This window comes from Cryptomeria japonica, chromosome 7, assembly GCF_030272615.1.
Source record: "Cryptomeria japonica chromosome 7, Sugi_1.0, whole genome shotgun sequence".
Taxonomy (NCBI): domain Eukaryota; kingdom Viridiplantae; phylum Streptophyta; class Pinopsida; order Cupressales; family Cupressaceae; genus Cryptomeria; species Cryptomeria japonica.
In genome coordinates this window covers 860462868-860482458 of record NC_081411.1, presented here as the reverse complement: position 1 = coordinate 860482458, position 19591 = coordinate 860462868, and the positions used below count along the sequence as shown (strand labels likewise).

The 19591-nt window shown below is 35.5% G+C and overlaps 1 protein-coding gene across 8 annotated transcripts in view; it reads right to left on the bottom strand.

Moving 5' to 3' along the window:
• LOC131047057 (probable cyclic nucleotide-gated ion channel 5) overlaps nucleotides 1-12307 on the bottom strand; it is a 159595-nt gene extending 147288 nt beyond the window's left edge. For 2 of the 8 annotated variants that reach the window (XM_059207863.1, XM_059207864.1), the window contains exons 1-4: nucleotides 11389-12305; nucleotides 11180-11252; nucleotides 10938-11054; nucleotides 7282-7503 (exon numbers count right to left, since the gene is read on the bottom strand). Coding sequence is in view for 2 of the 8 variants with exons in the window: in XM_057980879.2 (XP_057836862.1) it covers nucleotides 10938-10993 (56 nt within the window). In the remaining 6 variants the exon portion in view is untranslated. Of the gene's footprint in view, nucleotides 1-7281; nucleotides 7504-10937; nucleotides 11055-11179; nucleotides 11253-11388 lie in introns of all 8 variants that reach the window. The other 6 variants (XM_059207865.1, XM_057980880.2, XM_057980879.2 and 3 more) reach the window with 6 other exon arrangements.
• Between the last annotated feature and the right edge of the window lie 7284 nt (nucleotides 12308-19591).

The following is a 19591-nucleotide window of genomic DNA, read 5'->3' as shown; positions in this document are numbered from 1 at the left end:
CAATATAATTTTTTCAAGCAAGTGCACAAAATTATTGAAGAGAGGTGGAACACAATGACCACCCTCCTACATAATTTTGAATTTGCATTTAGTCCAAATTATTATATCCCATTTTCAGGTTCTCTAGCAGTGCAATTGTCACTGACTTTCTGAGTTTGTGTCAGCTTGTTCAAAGTGGTAAGTTAATGTCACCAGTGAACTCAAATGGATTAAAGGAGTCATATGGCACTTTCAGATGTTAGTTTCAACTTCCTATTTGGACTCCAAGATTCTTGGAGGGAGCATCTATTTTTATTAAGTCACCCAGTCAAGTCCATTTATCAACTTTCAGAATCAAGATCACTCCTACATGGTCAAATTTCAATTCCAATGCATTTCAAACATTGCCGCTACTTGGGTGTATTATTGAGCTATATTTAATTAATTTCACTAAGGTTGCCATTTTAGTTCAAATAATTTATCGTGCACCTCAATATTATAGCTTGTTGGAAAGAGAACATAAGGTTTTAAATATTGAGATGCTTAAAAGTGACATTAAGTGTAATAAATGTTTAAAAAGTAAATTAAATCACTTTTGGAGTTAAAAGGCTTAATAAATTAATAATGTGATTTTAAAAGAGAATTTCTCAAAAGTTCCCTAAACATCTTATAAAAGGGATGGAGAGCTCGTTTGGTATGTCGAGTTTATTATTTTTGAAATTTCTCTCTGAGAAAACCCTACGTGCTTTTGGTGTGATGTTAGCATCCTTTACCTAATAATAAATTAGTAATAAAAACATATATGTGATCAAGGAGGGCAGACCTTGACCACTTTCTAGTAGATTGGTAAATGCAAATAGGCAAATTGTACATCAGCAAGTTGACACTTTTGCATATTCGCCATCAAGAAAGCCAATTGACCTATCGAGGAAAATTGTCTTATTAATAAGACAAGACGATTTTCCTATCAAGCATCAAAGGTAAAGCACAGAGAACAAAATACAGTATTGATGTCATGTGATTTGATATGCTCCAGGATCGAAGACTTTGGATGATGAGGTTGTTCCCCAAAATATTTGGTTTCATCGATTTCAAGCCTACAATATCTATATCCAGCATGACACCAAAATATGATCCGAATATTGAGCCCGCGTGATGTCAAGTATGACAACCCTATGGTCACCAATCTTATCAATATGCAGATCGTGACTTCACCATCAATTACATGGAACCAATGATCAACATAATAAACTGTAAATCCATGATCCGGCATATCCATAAGCTGGCACCTCATATCAATCATTATCAAGACACCATGGAGGTATGATACGTACTGAAGAGCTGACATTGATCTAGAAATACTCATAGATCATAATATTGATGCCACACAGAAACATACACATCATACAGGATATTTATGATTCCACTAAGCAAGGAGAACTCCTAAATGCATCAATCATATATGAAGGCAATTCAAATTGATATCATCATTATGCAGAAGCAACATTCATTATCGATGTGGAAGAAGGACTAATTAGACATGAATATATGATTATATTAATCAAGAAGTAACAACCAACGATTTACTAATCTATCGATTAGTTATTCCAAAAATGATTAATGATTAAACTTTATCATGCAAAGGCAACGATTAGGAGTAAATCTTGGGGAGATCAGAAGTCATCACTTTTCTAGAAGGGCTGCCATACTAAAAATATTTGTAGAAATTGATTAACCTAATGCTAGATTTGGGATTACATCACTTAATCTACAGCATGTTTCTCTATTTCTTGGTCACAATCAGGAGAGAACACAATGAAGACATTATTGCAGCCATGAAAACTACTATGGTCCTGTCTATCAATGAGAGTGATACTGTTTCCCAACCCCTTATGTCTATGTTGTTGGCTATTTTGAGGCAAGAAAAAGATGTTTCTAAAGCTTCTTATGAGTTGGTCAGCAAAGTAATCAACAATGTGAGGGAAAATTGAAACGTTTCTTGCATATTGAGGAGACTAATGTGGCAAAAAATGATGAAGAGATTGTTTTGGAGAATGAGGAAAATGTTACAGAGCTTCAAGATAATTCCTTGATTATGCATGCAACTACTAAGGATGAGGATGTATGCAACGAAAGTGACAAAACAGCAGCCTTGAATTCACATTTAGAGCTATCAAATGAGGCTGATAACATTAGTGCAAATTTTGGGATAGTTGAGATCATTAATATACCTTCAAGTGATGACCATATTGAGAGTAGATATGAAGAAGTCTTCAAATCAGCCAATGATAAGGATCCTATACTTTATTTCAGTGATGATGATACAAGTGGTGTTTGATTTTACTTTCAAACCAAGGCTATGGAGAGGAATGACTATGATGATGCCACTACTAGGGACATGCAGAGTGATTTATTCACAAAGGCAACCATTCATGAGGAGCATAGGGAGCGCATTTTTTTCTGAATAAAGCAATCAGCCCTTTGGCACATGAGATCCAGGTAGAATGGCACCTAAGTATGACAAGTATCTTGTTGGCGTTAAATTTCCTTTTGACTATAGTGCTGTTCCAACTTCATCTCCATAGTTATGCATGGAAGGTGGCATCAACAGTTATCTTTGATCTTGAAAATAAATCTGATTTCACATTGCATGTACCTGATCTTGAGCAGAGACCTAGTGACCTTGATTTGGATCTATTGATGTGTTTTTTATGACACCTCAAACACAGAATAAAATATTGAGTATTCTATCCTCTCTTGAACAAAGAAACCTCATTTGTTTAAAAATGTGATCATATGTGATGATTCCAAAGTTTATGATGCAAACAATCGACTTTATGCTCAGGTTACACTCAGTGATGTATGATGTGATATTGCTAGAATCACAAGGGGTCTTACGTTTATGAACACTGCTAGAACGTGGAATCTATACTAACTTGGAAAATAAAGACAAAAGGAGATAAAGGTTAAAATGTCTAATCCAATCCTAAATATGTAAGAGATGATTGTTGACTCGGTGCAACCAAACTAAGCTTTGCTTCACCATGAAAAAACAACTACAGAAAGATGGTGCAAAATCTCTTAGGGATAAGCGAATGATTTTCATATCACCCATGCACACCAACATTACGAACAATAACATATAGAAATTGAAGTAGAGCTTTCAATCAAGTTAAGTCTAACCACGCATAGAAATTTGAAATCAACACACTCCAAATGGTATGAACATTAGGTTTTACCATTCATCAACAATAAAATCTTCCATCCATCTAATACATCTAAGATATAAGAAGTAGAGACCATGCAACAAGTTAAAATAGCACACAAAATCCACCATCTCTTCAATGAAAATAGTATGTTTATTACAACAAGCCTTGGCAACAATCTCCTTTCATCCTACTATATGCTACTTGATACTAATTGCTTTTGCTGCTAACTATTCACTATTATCTACTAACCTTTACAAATGAAATGACTAAGCCTTATATAGAGGTCTCATTACTATTCAATGGCTCAGATTGATTGTGAATCAATGGCCGATATTACATGATAAAACCCAAATTAGGGTTAGTTAAAACTAACTTCATTCGACCAATGAGAAAATTACATCCTAACAGACACACGTCCTTCCTTAAATGCAGACCAATGAGAGATGAGATTAGGTACATGGAACTTTGTGCCTTCCACGTGTAATTGGCTGCCTCATAGGATGAGTCAAGTTCACTAAACTTGGACGCTTTGACTTTGAGTAACTTGATTGGGTTGATGATGACCGGATGCCAACTCAACTTGTTCCTCATGTAGATCATTACAAAGTGTTTGTGGTTGAGCAATATCTCTTAATACTCAACATTATCCAATTGCTCAGTGTGATGATGATAAGCATATTCCCAAATTACATCATCTTTGGTGATCAAGTCCTTAACTTTGATTAGCTCTTTTGAAACTATCCTCGATCACGTTTGCATTTTCATTTCCATACTTGGGAATCTTCTTTGTAATGCCTTGCATTTCATCCTAATGTTAAGGAATTCTCCTTATGTTGTCACTATCTCGCATTCATCCTTATCATGACACAAATTCACCTCTCCTTAGTGTAAGTCTTGAATGTTGCAATCACCTCATATATATGCATCTTGACCTTGGATTCTTAAAATATTTCCTTCCTTGACGCCCTTTGATCTTGAAATTCTCTACCTTGGACTTAAATTCCCTAGTGGAGTTCATAGAAATGCCTCTTCATGCCTTGGGCTAGTTCTCATCCTAATGTCTTCTTGACTTCTCCTTGCATTGATTCACTTGTTGTTGTAGTATATTCCATATGGTTTTCCTCCTTTGCATTATTGCGTTCTTTCCTTGCAAATGTTGTCCTCCAAATTGTATCTTTATCTTCTCTCGAACTTGAACATTGATTCCTCCTCATTGGATTGTTGAATTATTCCATTTGGTGAAGTCCTTCATTCCACACTCCATGCACCTTATTACTCACACCAAACCTGGAAAGACACAGAAAATCTTAGATTATGATGGTGAAATATAAAAACTGAAAGTTTAAGCTTCTTGCAATTCATATTGAAGAAGTTTAAAAAGAAAGCTCATAACAGTCAATCCTCAAAATGTTGTGAGCATTACAAAGATGCTTAACAAAATTGTCCCCACTTTGCATCAAATTCCCAAAAGACCAGACCTCCATGACCTATGATTTTACACTCATTGATCTGGAAATAGTACTTTTAAAACTGGAATTACTTCATCTAGTGATGAAATTTGCTCAGATCCACAAGTGAATCTCCTTCCTTTCATTCACAAAAGACCCTCTTTCTGATCTACAACATCAACAACTGTCTTTAGGTCTGATTTCTTGCTCTAAATTCGCACCATCTGCTGGTATAAGTCACTTCAAGTGTCTCCTAAATAATTCACTCCAGATCTGCTTCTAAAAGAATCACTTTAAACAAGGTTAGATCTGCCTTTAATTTACTTCTGTTCTGCTCCTCCAATTCGCACTCCGAGTTGCTCCTTAAATGGTTTTGAAATGAATTTAATTTAATTTGATTTGAATGATATCTTTGCACTTCCCTTATGTATGTGTTCAAAACGTGGACTGCACCTCTTCCTCTACAAAACATTTTTTGTTTACAAAATAAAGTTTGAAATTGCCTTTGTTTGCTTAGTCAGACAGCCCTCCTTTGCTCTGATTTTTTATTTTAATTGCTATTAATAAAGGGAGCACTCGGCTATTAATCTACATTCCAATTGCAATTCAAAGATCTGGAATTTTAAAGGGAAATTCGACTTGGAAGAGAAACTTCAAAGGGAAATTCAACTTGCATCCGGAATTTATGAGGAAAATTTCCAATTTTGAGGCCAAAACAAGGATATTTTGAGGTCAGATTTTCACCCTTCATGCGGATTTTGCACTGAGAGGAGAAAAAAATTTGACATCGATAGGGATTCTTCGTATAAAAATGCTGATTTTTCCTCGAAAACAAGGCCAAGTTACAAGACAAATCCCTATTCAACTTGCATTTGGAATTTATGAGGAAAATTTCCAATTTTGAGGCCAAAACAAGGATATTTTGAGCTCAGATTTTCACCCTTCATGCGGATTTTGCACTGAGGAGAAGAAAATTTGACATCGATAGGGATTCTTCGTATAAAAATGCTGATTTTTCCTCGAAAACAAGGCCAAGTTACAAGACAAATCCCTATTTTAGGCCCCAAACAAGGATTAACAAATTCAAGACTAATTCCTCATAGGAAATTCGATTTTCATAAGGATTTTAATGAGGAAAAAATTCCAATTTCAAGCCAAAAATGCGGATAAAACTAGATCGGAAATCCTTGTTGCATCTGGATTAAAAAATGAGGAATTCAAAATTGAAGGGAAAATTAACCTCCACAAGGATTTTGAAGAAAAATCTAAGAATTTCAAGAATTAGATCAAAAATAAGGGTTTTTTTCTTGAATGGTTTTTTCATTTGAAAACAAGGAAAATTGATCCCAATGAAAATTTGATCCTCATATGGAATTGTGAAAGAAGATCCAAGAATTTAAGGAATAATGTGATCAAAATCCGGATTTTCAAGGACAACTAAGGTGAAACATTGATAACTTGTCCAAAAAAATAAGAATTGGAATTGAATAAAAAATTCAATGTGAATAAAAAAAAATTGTTCCAAGTTAGAAATCAATTCAAGTAAAATTCAAGGATTAAGAATAAAATCATCAAAGAATGAATCCATGAATCCTTAAGAACAATTTCCCAGTTCACACAATTTTGCACTCTTCATAGTTGAAATCCACAAATCCAAGCATAATTCCACTTTCAAATGATAAACCCTCAGATCAAATTCACTCAAGGGTTGGGATTCCTTGTTTTACATTAGGACAAGGGAAAATTGATATCCATATGGACGTTGACAAAATTTGCAAATTAAAACAAGGTAAAACTTAAAAGGAAATCTGCATTTTGATGAGGATTGCAATCCTTCTTGAATCATTCCAACGGGTTTTACATTTCAATTCAAGAACTTCCAAAATTGATCGAGGATTTTGACCTTGATCTTGGATTTCAAAGGAAATCCAATGTCAACTTTGGATTCTTCACAATTTGAATTCAACACTGGCAATTTTCACAATCATCCTGACTTGACAACATTTCGACTCAACAAATTTTTTCTGGTCCAACAAGACTTATCCCTCTCATAAGCAAAGGCTAAAATTGACACCAAGCTAAAAGACAAAAACACTAAGCTAACCAGCGAAAAAGAGAGGTCCCCATTTGCAATGGGGCGATGTGTGAAAATGTCACAACAAGATCCACAACTCATTGTTGAGGATCCCAAGTTTAGCATGCAAAATAACAGCAGTTCACTATCCTTAGCTAAACAAGATTGGAAAAATATGCACAAAATGTTCCCATTGCTGATTTGTACATGATGGAAAGCACTATGGAGTGAATAAAATCAGTTTTCTTACACATGAGGTGTAAGATCCCCTACATAATCTACCTACTTTTTTTCAACCTTTCACCTAATGCACTTATCTTTATGAATCTCAGATTACTTTCCCCGAGTCTCTGTTCTGCTGTGAGAATAGTTTCATATTGCAGGTTTATCATATTTGTTGTTTTATCATTTATATGGCATATGCATATAGACACAACAGATAAAGAACAGAAGTTTGCAAATAATAAACACAATAAGAATACACATGATTGTAAGCAATTTCTGAACCTTAAATTGCAAAACTCAAATTATGAACACATGATAATTCTGTCCATGATAATTGCAGACTTACAGAACGTAGCTATCTCAAAATATAGTGCAGCAGATAACCACGTGCAAAGAGCATTAATTCACGCCGATCCAAGGACTCTTGCCATATTACAGAGATTGCATCCAAGTGAGACACTCCAAGTTACAATAGCTACAGCAGTCTGAAACCTTGTTGTAGCTACAGGAAATTGTCTATAGAAATCCTTACAACTGATCAGCTGTCCCTATGCACCTTCAGATTTTACTGTGCAATCACAACATCCAGATTTACTGTTTGAAAGGAGGAGATATAAACCCAAAAGTATGAAATATATGAACTGAGTGGTCCCTTTTGAAGCTCAGCAAGATTGTAAATGAAGCTATTGTAGCAGAATTTAAAGCTTCATTAAAAATTTCAGATGCCAATGACAATAAGCAACAATTCCTCCTTTGAAGCCCCTAAATCTTATATATCATTAAAGGATTTAAACTGCACAGTTTACAAAACTCCTTATTGCAAGAAATTAAGTTCCTAATACCAAATAAACCTTCTGAAGAAGTCATGCCAGAAAGATAAGAGAATCGGCCACTTAGAGACTTCAATATATGGCCAAGAATGGTAAAAGATATTGCACAGTCAATATGTCAGGGTAAGAGGTTGCCCAACCCTCCTCCTCCTATGTGTTGTGAATCTCCTTTACACCTTGATTAAAACCTCATGTATTTCAGAAGGAAAAACCCATCCTCTATTATCATTGCGGCCAGAATAGGAAATGCAAATTGACCCAACAACCATTCTTCGATATCATTATTCCCCACGAGGCAGCCAAAACTCAAGCCCAGAATGAGAGAGGCTGTTTATGAACTATTTAACGAAATGCCTATCCTCTAAAACATGGGAAAAGTGGAAATTTGACATAGAAATTAGCCAGGACCTTACACCAAGCTCACAAGTAAAAAGAACCTGACCAATTTTCTGTCATATATTACTCTATTTTCTATCATTAAATTTCATTCTCTATTTTATTAATTTCTTTTCTTTCATCCTCATTTTCTTATTTTTGTTTTCTTCACATAATCTTTCAACTCCTATTCTTTTTCCTTAACCTTTCTCCTCTTCCTCGATCCTTGGGCCATCTATAATCTCTCCCTTCCTACTCTCTTCTTTTAGTATCTTGGTCTGCAACTACTTCATTTCTTCTCCTCTAGCACTCTTCATCCTGATGATGGATCACAGAGTGTGGTTGAAAACATTGATGGAAAAAGTACTAGACAATCAAATCCAGAAGCCAGATAAAACAAACATATAGGTGTTCAAAATTGGTTCCAACACATGTCCAAGATCAGGACCAAACAGAACCTTACCAATCCACCTCTACATTAAAAATTTTAAATTGGATAAGACATAGTGGCCAGCCCTGGCAACAGCATACCCAATGAAGCAGATCTGGTGCAAGTCTCAAGCAACTTAGACGTAAGAAATATCCCTTGGCATTGGCATTTAAGCCAAAAGTTATAACTTACCTATTTAAAATAAAAACGCATAAAATTTAATATTATGCCAGTGCACAAAAAACCCATAAATTGAACATCAAATTCATCAAACTAACCGAGCAACATAGAACAATAAGCAGATTATGTACCTGTCAAAAAACAGTAAGCCTCCAATCTCAAAAAACTGTGACAGTATTACTGTTATAATACCCATTTACAACCCTAAAATCCACTTCTCATACCGTGCTCATAGTCTAACCCTCATGTAGAAAACAACCTCATGCCAAACACAAGGCAAACCTCCAATTTCACCCAAATACAAAACTCATAAAATGAACATCCTGTGTATTAAATTGGCTAAAAAGCGGGAGAAAAAAAAAGGCATACTGCATACCTGTTAGCTAAATGACAAACCTCCAATTTAAAAAAGAAAACTCTACGAATTGGCATTATGAACAGAATAAACCCTCCATTAGGACCCTAAACCACACTTATCCCGAACCCAAAAAACTAACTCTCAATTACAAAAGCCCTCAATTACGACCCTAAACCACACTTATCCCGTACCTGAAAAACTAACTCTCAATTACAAAAGCCCCTCTCCCCAATTGCACAGCAAGCCTCCAATTTCACCCAAGAAATTCTAATATGTTGAACATCATATCTATAAAATTGGCAAAACAACAGAAAACAATGAATGAACTGTATACATGTCAATAGAACAGTAAACCGCTAATTTCAAAACCAAAACTCCATTAATCGGCATTATGGCCACAATATCCCCCCAATTACAAACCTAAACCACAGTTTTTATCTATCTCTGGAACCGGCGTGTGTGTGGTATCATTGATATTTGCAAGCTATTGTTGATGTTCCGGTGGGGTCTGCAGTTGCTATGAACTTTTTAGGTAGAGATTTTCTGATGCTCACAGTATCAGAGGGTAGAAATTGATGAGTGGAGTGCTGGTCATACTCGTGTGAGGAAAAGAGGCAGGGCAAACAACTCAACAGGGCTTGTTACTTTCCTTGTATTTAAGTATGTGATATTTGAAAATATACAACTTGGTGAGAATTAAATTCCCTGACATCTTGAGTAGAAAGGGTGAGTGAAATGCACCTTGATAAGAGTAATTTGCTCATTCCTTCTCCTTAATGGTGATTTTTTGAGTTCCGTTCTCCCCATCTTCCTCAATAATGATTGGCATTTCAAACTGATCCTAGATTATTATAATATATGTCATTGTGACTTTCCTCCTTTTCACTCTTTTAGCTTCTTTGTAACATCTAGGCACTTGCATTTCCAGTAATTCAGGTTTTCCTTTCTATCCTTAGAAAGAATGTACAGACTCTTTCTTTGCTACATCTTTATTCATATTTGGGTGTCAATAGACTAAATACTTAATAGGTTCAGATGAAATGATCTTTTAAGCCCCGGACATTGATAACATAGATTTGTGACAGCTGCACACCTATGCAATGCAATATTAAGTCATTAATACCATAGCAGCATTAGTTGGGAAAACCCTGTGGCTAACTGTGGTTATTTGTGGGCTAGGGCTGGAGTAGTGCCAGTTTGAACTGGCTGGCCAGTTTTTTTGGGGGATAAGTTTCTGGGTTTTTGAAAAGCCTGGGAAAAACCCATGGTTTATTGAATAACCCATGATGATTTTTTGAGTTCCGTTCTCCCCATCTTCCTCAATAATGATTGGCATTTCAAACTGATTCTAGATTATTATAATATATGTCATTGTGACTTTCCTCTTTTTCACTCTTTTAGCTTGTTTGTAACATTAGGCACTTGCATTTCCAGTAATTCAGGTTTTCCTTTCTATCCGTAGAAACAATGTACACTCTTTCTTTGCTACATCTTCATTGATGTTTGGGTGTAAATTCTTAATAGGTTCAGATGAAATGACCTTTTAAAAACCCCGGACATTGATAACAAAGATTTGTGACAGCTGCACACCTATTCAATGCAATATGAAGTCATTAATACCATAGTAGCATTAGCTGGGAAAACCCTGTGGCTAACTGTGGTTATTTGTGGCTAGGGCTGGCGTCGCGCCAGTTTGAACAACCTCTCACCAATCACATAGCAAACCTCCAATTTCACCCAAAAAAATTTAAAAAAAAATACTCCTAAATTGAAAATTGCATCTACCGAATTGACAAAACAACACAAATCAATGAGAGAATTGCATATACCTGTCAATAAAACAGCGAACTACAAATTCGAAAATGAAAACTCCACCAATTAGCATTATGGCCACAGTGAGCTCCAATCACAACCCTGAACCACACTTCTCATCACCTGTCGAAAATCTAACCCTCAATTGCAAAACAACCAGTCATAAATCACAAAACCTCGAATCTCAGCCCAAAAAAGCTCATCAATTGAAAATATACCAAATCAAAAAAGTAACAGAAACAATAAATCAGTTACGTACCTGTCAAAAAAAAACCTCAAATTAAAAAAAAAAGCAAACTCCACCAATTGGCGTCGTGCACACTTCTCATCACCTGTCGAAAATCTAACCCTCAATTACAAAACAACCAGTCATAAATCACAAAACCTCGAATCTCACCCGAAGAAAACTCATGAATTGAAAATATACCGAATCAAAAAAGTAACAGAAACAATAAATCAGTTACGTACCTGTCAAAAAAACAAAAACCTCAAATTAAAAAAAAAAAGTAAACTCCACCAATTGGAGTCGTGGCCGCTATAAATCCCAGTTACAGCCCTGAACCACACTTGTCATCCAATGCTTGAAATCCAATCCCCAAATACAAAACACTATCATCCCAATGACGCAGCAAACCCACTCCCTTTGCAAAATTATTTATCCAGAAAGCCACCCCTTGCCTTCGCAAGATTAATTATTCAGCAAACCCCGTTTTAATCAAATCAATTATCCATCAAAGTTATTTAACAAGCAAACCCCTTGCATTTGAAAATTTTACCATCGAACACCTTCATTTACAAAATTATTCAAGAAAACCCCCTTCCTTTATATCTATATCCAAAACAAAAAGCTGCATTAGCAAATTTATCCCGCGTACAACCTGACTTTAACAAAATCATCCAGCAAACCCTCTGCCTTCACAAATTTTTCGCTCGGAAGAGTAATACAACTCGGAATGAAATATAATGGAATTCGTTATCTGAACAAAAATAAAAACTCATTCAATAAACCAAGCGCTCTAACCTTCCCATTTCTTCTTGATGATTCGTCGTAAATACCGCTCCAATAAAATTTCAATATCTATATACCGTCCGAAATAATAATTCTCCAATTGCCTCCAACGTCTTCTTTCTTTCTGCTCTTAATTCCAACACTTTATTCCTCGTAAACTCCGTACAAAAGTGTTGACGGTTTATTTGTCCGAGGAAATTTTATATACGGACAGAAGTCAAATCCTCTCGTTAGATTCCTAATTTGGAAAAAAAACGCATTTTCATCGATCAAGACATCAAAACTCAGGGATGTGAGAATATAAATCTTTTTGGTGCCAGTCAAAACCCTTCTAATTTTAGAGCTTTTTTTTCAAACCTGATTGTTACTCGCAAAAAAAGGAGTTCGAAATCCGACGTCTTCATCTTATTATAAAAGAGAAAAATGAACGGCAAAATTGCTTTGAGCGTGAATGTGATGTAACTTACATTGTTGTTGGATGCCACGTTGGTGTTTCTGTCCCTAGCCGTTGCGCCCATATGGAAAAAATCACCCCATGATGTTGCTGATTTTTATTTTTTTATTTTTTTCATAAAAGGAATTTTAACCAAGGACACAATGCATCTAGAATGAAAGATTTTAATAACATCCACGAGACTACACAGTTTATGGGACCAAGGTATCCAACTTTAATTTCTCTTGAAACTTTGTTTCATGTTGGATCTCTTGCTATTAATCTTTAACTAGTAGGCTAGTTGTCTGATTAATCCTATCTTCTTCAAAAAGTTGATGCATGTTGTCAACCTTCAAACTATCTTTGTACTCATTACGAATATCCTCATAAGTTGTGCATTCCATGATGAAATGTCATTCCGTTTCCGCTGCGCCTTTATTGCAAAAAATGCAAACTCTTTCTTCCCAAGTTTCTTTGGGCATCTTTCACCTATCGATTTCACATCTAAGATGATGTGATCCTGTCCTCAATTGTGCAACTAACAACCTCGCTTTCCCTTTAATAGTTGCCCCTAGATATGTTTTTTCACCATGATCTTTTGCTAGGTTAAACTCTTTGATATAGTATGTTTTTTTTCCGCCCAATCTGATTTGTCCACATGGCAGTCCTAAATTTATCAATCACGTAACTTTTTATTCCATCGTTAGTGTTAGGACATTCTTGCAAATTGACGCCCCACTTGTTCATACATTGGTTGTTTTGCTTCATCCACGTTTTTTTCCTACGATTTAGCACCCCTTCCATAACCATTTTGGGTCAGTGATGGTTATCCATGTTTTCAACCTTCTTTAAATAGCTTATTAGCTGAATTATTGTCGATGCCTCCAATGGCAAAGTTCCTGCTTCAACCAAAAGGATTTCATATGGAACTGTGGATTTAACTTTGAGATTGTTGGGTATTAGATGCTTTTGTGTTCTTTCTAGTTGTCTCCAACTGCGGTTTGACATGTTGCTTCCCCACACTTCACAATCATAAAGGACAACCAATGTAACTAGCAAACCAAAAAGAATTTTCTTGGTTTTCCAATCCCATGGCTCAGCTTTTCTGCACCTATTTTGGAGTAAGTATGAGGCTTTCCAACCTCCTGTATCCTTTTCGTTCTACAAGTCTCCCAAATGAACTTATGGTGGAAGTCAATCCCAAGATACTTATATTCTTTTACAATTTCTAGTGGGTTGTCTTCAAAGATAAAGGTAATTTGCTTATCTTTTCTACATAGTGAAAAATCATGATTTTGGTCTTGGAGATGCTCACTTGCATCCCAACCTCTTGACAAAAGTGTTCTAAGGCCTTCAGATGTTCTCTCCACCCATGAGTTGTTTTTGAGATTAGGATAAGATCATCTTCATATAGAAGTAGTTTCACCACATAACCTGCCAAATGAATACCATCTACATTTGTTTTATTTAACCACACTTCCAACTTATCAATGTATAGACCAAAGAGTGTAGGAGATAGAGGGCAACCTTGCTTAACTCCAATGTCACTACCAAAGCATTTTGACATACCTTCACTTGTTTTAATTTTCGCACTAACCTTCTCATACAGTTTATGGACAGCCGCTATATATTCATTTGGGACACCTCATTCTTCCATTCTATGCCATAGTCTGTCTCTAGGTACCGTGTCAAAAGCTTTCTTAAAGTCTACAAAATAGCAATAAGCTTCTTCACCTTGAGTGTCCCAATAAAATTATATCAAGTGTCTAAGGGTGATGCAGTGGTCAATAGTAGAATGTCTAGACCTAAAGCCAGCTTATCCTTTTGCCCTTTTTTCCTTCATTTTCTGCCCAACTGGTGATCCTTCTTTCTATCATGCTCCCAAAGAGCTTGCCAACGAGGGGATTAACCATAATTGTGTGGTAGTTAGATGGATCATTAATATCCCCACTTTTGAAGAGCGGGATGACCACACTGGTTGTCCACTCCTTTGGAAAACCAACTTGATTGACATCATTGAAAATTCTTTTTATGTGAGGGGCAAGAGTTTCGCTCCCCCATTTTAAAAATTCAGCTTGTAAGCCATCTATGTCTTGTGCTTTACCACTCTCTGTTTTTTTTATTCCTTACTTAATATCATCTACCATGAAAAGCTCCATGGATGTGTTAACCACAGGTGGGAGGTTCTTCTCGTGAATATGTTCATAAAGGAGCCTAGCATACTCTACCCATTTCGCATCTGAGATATTATTTTCAATTTTCTTTCTCTTTTGCTACAATTCCTTCCAAAAACCTTTGGGATTATGTTTCCCAAGAGAGATTAGTTCTTTCCTTCTTTCATTTACAAATTCTTCTTTTTTAGATTGCACCAATTTTTCATATTTTTTCTTGTGTTCCCTATCCATTCCACTGTCTTTTAGCAATCTCTTGGCTGCTTTACATTCTTCATCATACCAAGGATTTGCTGGAAAAGTGTTTGCAAAACCCTGCTTGGGGTGAGACCTTTTGCATGCACTTAGAGTCTTATGAATTATCGAGATTAGCAAACTACTGTGAATGTGGACACTCATCCCATCGATTGCTTTATCCTCTATGTTATTGGTTAGATCATTGAAATGTTGCTTAAGGGCAATGCTAAAGATTTCTCTATTCTCCTTATTTATGACGACTTTACCCTTGGGAAGGGTCTTCTTTTGCATGTCTTCGACTCCTTTATTGTGTTGATTGCTTGGAAAAATGCTTAGTTTAACACGAAGAGGTCAATGATCATATTTTATCTCAATAGGATTGTCCCCAATATCGAACTCCAGCACTCTAGATATAAAACTCTGGGAGCAAATCACACAGTCTACCACACTTTTACCATTATGAGTTTTGCACATGATACCCCATGACCTTGACCAAACTCTCATGCCATTGCATATAACCATGTCAAACAAACTACAAAGACCCGATAATTTTGCCCCAAACTGATTTACATTGCCAATACCATCTTGTGAAGTTCTTTCCCAATATTGACCACCACCTTCCTCCAACCATAGAGGGTTGTTTTCTCCTCTTTCTTCAATGTTCAACTGGGGGGACTAATTATTAGTTGTTCTTGCATTAAAGTCATCCATTAGTGCAATGTCTCCAAGTGTGCTAAAAATAGAGATATCTTTTTTAATGAAGCATGTGGATCTTCATTGTCTAAATTCCTTTTCCTGTAAAACTTTGAATTTTTCGAAGCAAAGAAGCAAGCAGCCAATCTAAAAGTTACCCTATTTTCTATGATTTGCAGCCATATGTATTGTTTATCTGCATCTTCTTTTTCAACTCTTACTATTCCATGCCACTTCTCATCTATTAGAATTGCAACACCCCCCATGACCTTTGCCTGTATCGCTTCCTTTGTTCCATACTAATACTATTTTATATCCTTCAAAATTTGGAACTTTGCATCCATCATGTTCATGTGTTTTTGTAAGAATGATAATGTCTTTTCCTTTTTCTATGGGCCCCAATCCAAGTCCTCTTCGCCATGGATATGTTGTGCAATTCCAACTTACAATATGTAAGTATGCCTATGGGGACCCTAATCCCTATTTCTTGTTTGAAAAACTATCGTTGATTTGGGCTTTCCCGTTTTTCAGCCATGCCCACTTTCCCTCATTTCTTCCAATATTCACTTTCTCCCATTCTTTCCTTTGTTCTTCCTATTGGTCAAAGGTCAGATCTCCATCTAAATAAATGTGTGTACCTCCAAGTAGCCCTCTATTTTTTAGAATCATATCCTTTGCTTCTAAGTTTTTCAAGGCGACTCTAACATGTCTATCTCTTCTTCCATCTATCCTCTTTCCAATCCAGTTTGCTTGTTGGATATGTCTTGTCCACTTCAACTTGTCTTTAAGAAAGTCTCTTGTAATAATGTTGGTTCTCTCTTTCTCCCCAAAATCCCTTAAACCTTTGATTATAAGATATGTAGCCTTTCTTTGTTTATCTTTTTCTTTCCTTATTTGTCTTTTGATTTGTTTTTCAATGATTACTTTTTTCTCATTCAATGATCCACTTACCACTTGTGTCAATGATTTGGCCTCTTCTATCTTGTCTCTTACCTGATTTTCTTTTATTTCCATGTCACCTAATGTTGTTTGGATCATCTTTATTTGCATTAAGTCTTATCCTCCCTCCATTTATAGCTTCTTGTTTCCGACTGATTTTAGGTGGTCCATTTCATGTTTTAAAGTGACCAAATCTTGTTGTCCCCTCTCCATGTTATTCCGCAAATTTAAGATTTGTTCCTGTAGTGTTTTATTTTCCTTCTCCAGCTTGCAATTGACCTTTATAACTTCTTTAGCCATGTTGTCTTCATCCATCCCCTTTTTTCTAGGACTTAGAGTCTCTTTTTCATTCTCATGAGCTTCTCCACATATAACTCTGATGACCATGTTAGCGATGTGGATGTGGGACTATAGATTTTGTGAGGCACCTTTTCAGTGACCCTTTTATTAGCAAAGAGCTCTTATATTTTTCCCATGATTCCTTCTATCATTTCCCATATTTGATTCGATGTTCTCAAAGTCTCCTACTAATTTTCCTTTTCCTCTATCCTCAATTTAGACAATTTATTTTTCATTTTGATATCTTATTACATATCTTTGTATCATTGTTGTTCATCTTTGGTAGAATCATAGTAAATTTCTTCTTACTTTTTGAATCTATCTGTGTTTGAGGATCCCTTTATACTATTTAGCATTTACGTATATAATATTTTCTTCCATGTTTACCGATTTCATTGGATGTGCCTGAGGAGATCTTGTTGCCAAAGAGTCCCAATTTCTTGTTAAACTTCCCCCTGGGACGGTATGGTAATAAGTAATCCCCCCATTTGGCCATTTCAGAGAGTGATTCCATGTGTATTTTAATCCTTCTTGACCTAGAAAATTTAACAACTCTTGCAATTGTATTAGAGGTTCCTTTGTCCCTTTGTTCTTGTTCATTATACATTACATTCCTTCTAATCTGCTTGTGTTTGAAATTTTTAACCCTCCTGCGGTAGAACCTTGGCATGCCAGATGTGTGTTTTCCTTCCCACACTCTTGGTTACCTCTCATGAAAAGGTATGCTTTGTTTTATGAAGTGGGTTTCACAATTTTGGGGGGTTTGCCAGTTTTGTCTTTTATTGCAGACAAAAGATAAAATAAACTTTTCTAAAAAAAAAAAATCAAAGAGGAATAGGGAAAATGTGACAAGAAAACCTGTTTTGTGGGAGAGTGGAACCTTATGCATTGTTAAGTGTGTTCTTTGCGTCATTCCTTGTGTTGTGGGTCAGTGGGACCCTCGGGTGTGCCTTTTGTGCCCTCATTCTTTGTGTGTCCTCGTGTGCCACTCTATGGATGCCTTTGCGTGCCTTCTGCCTGTGTCTGTCATTCTCTACATTCTCTGTGTCTGTCGTTCTCTGCATTTTCCGCACAAATCTCTTCTCTCAACGCGCAAATTGCTTCTCTGTGTTCTTTGTGTGTCATTCTCTACATAAATTACTTCTCTCAATGCACAAATAGAGATAGAAAACAAAAAACAGAAAAGGGGTTGGTATGATGTATTTTTTTATCACGAAAAGTAATGAACATGTAAGAGTTGTGCTTTAAGTTGAAAATTTGCAAACTTAACTCTTTGTTTTTTAGGTTACACAAATGAGATAGCTATCATTAGGTTATTATTCATTTATTATGTTGATTGTTTTGTAATGTCATGCTATAATGACTCTTAAGTCTATAATACATGTCTATATTATATTGGCATGCTATTATGGTCTTTAAACTATTTTGTCGTCATTTGATTATCACTCTTTAAATAATAGATTGGACATACAATATTTTTTTTGTTATTATATATGGTGAAAAATAATGATGAAAACTATTGTAAAACTATAAAGTTCCAACCACAATAAAAACCCTAGTTCTACAACCAAACATTCACTATACACTAATGAAAATACCTAAGAACATGCAATTTCATAAAATAAACAATATTACCATTCACATGTCAAGTAGGGTTTCAATCTCCATTGATCTTGTTTAATATATTTTCTCTCAGATTTTGTGTACACAAGAGCTCAATGAAGAATAGATTGTGGTTGAAGACGCTCGGTCGCAAGAAATCTTGATTGCGTAAGGTAATTAGATGCATTGATTAGGGTTGATAACGAAGGAAGTATCTTCTTATATAGAAGACACTTTAGGAAATGGAGGGATAAGATTAAAAGGTGAAGAGGATAAATGGTCGGCTAAGATTAAAGGGTAGGTAGAAGAAATAATAAAATGATAAGAGGGCAGGTAGAGGAAAATTAAAAGATAAATGGCATGTGATGTAGAAGAAAAATCTAATGAATTAATTAAATAAATAAAGATTTATTTAATTAATAGAAGAAATGGAACCAATTAAATAAATAAAATATATATTTAATTTACAAAAAGAATAATTTAAATAAATAAAAGTATTTATTTAAATTAGAAAAGGGCTAGAAGAGGCTAAATGAATTAATTAAATAAATAAAAATTTATTTAATTAATAGAAGACTTAGGATAAAATAATTAAATAAATAAAATATCTATTTAATTAAAGAGGATAATTTTAGGTGTCTACATTTTGCCCCTCTTTGAGATAATAGCTTGTCGTGTTGGCTCAAAGAAGAAAAATTGATATAAAGTTGCCCCAAGATGAGAATGATATGCCCCCTTGAGAGATTGGATGGAAAAATAGCCGACAATCTCTCGATAAGAGAGAAAAGCTAGAAAGATTGACAGAAAAAGCACTGACTCGAGAAGAAAAGACTGACATGACTAGGACTAAGTAGCCTATATGTACAGGCCACAAGGAAAACATCCTCATGTGCATCCACAACATCTAGAAGATCAAAGCAATAAGAACTTAGAGAGCAGTCAACAAAGCAAGAGAGATGGCATATAGGCTACACAGGTTCAATCGTGTTTGACGGTTCCAGAGACTAGACGACATGGGTGAGCTGGTATGTACCTTAACTTCACTTTGTACGTTTTTACATTTATTGCTTCAATTAATGCATTTTAGAGTAGTGACACAAAAACATGAAATCGGTGTTTTTGTCCAAAACGTGCCTATGCTAGGGTTTGTTCGCGTCTAGGATAAATGGTCGTGTCTAGCTCATCTTAGGGAACATCTATGATTGTAATTGCGTCTATGTAAGAATATGAGCGTGTTTGTGATAAATA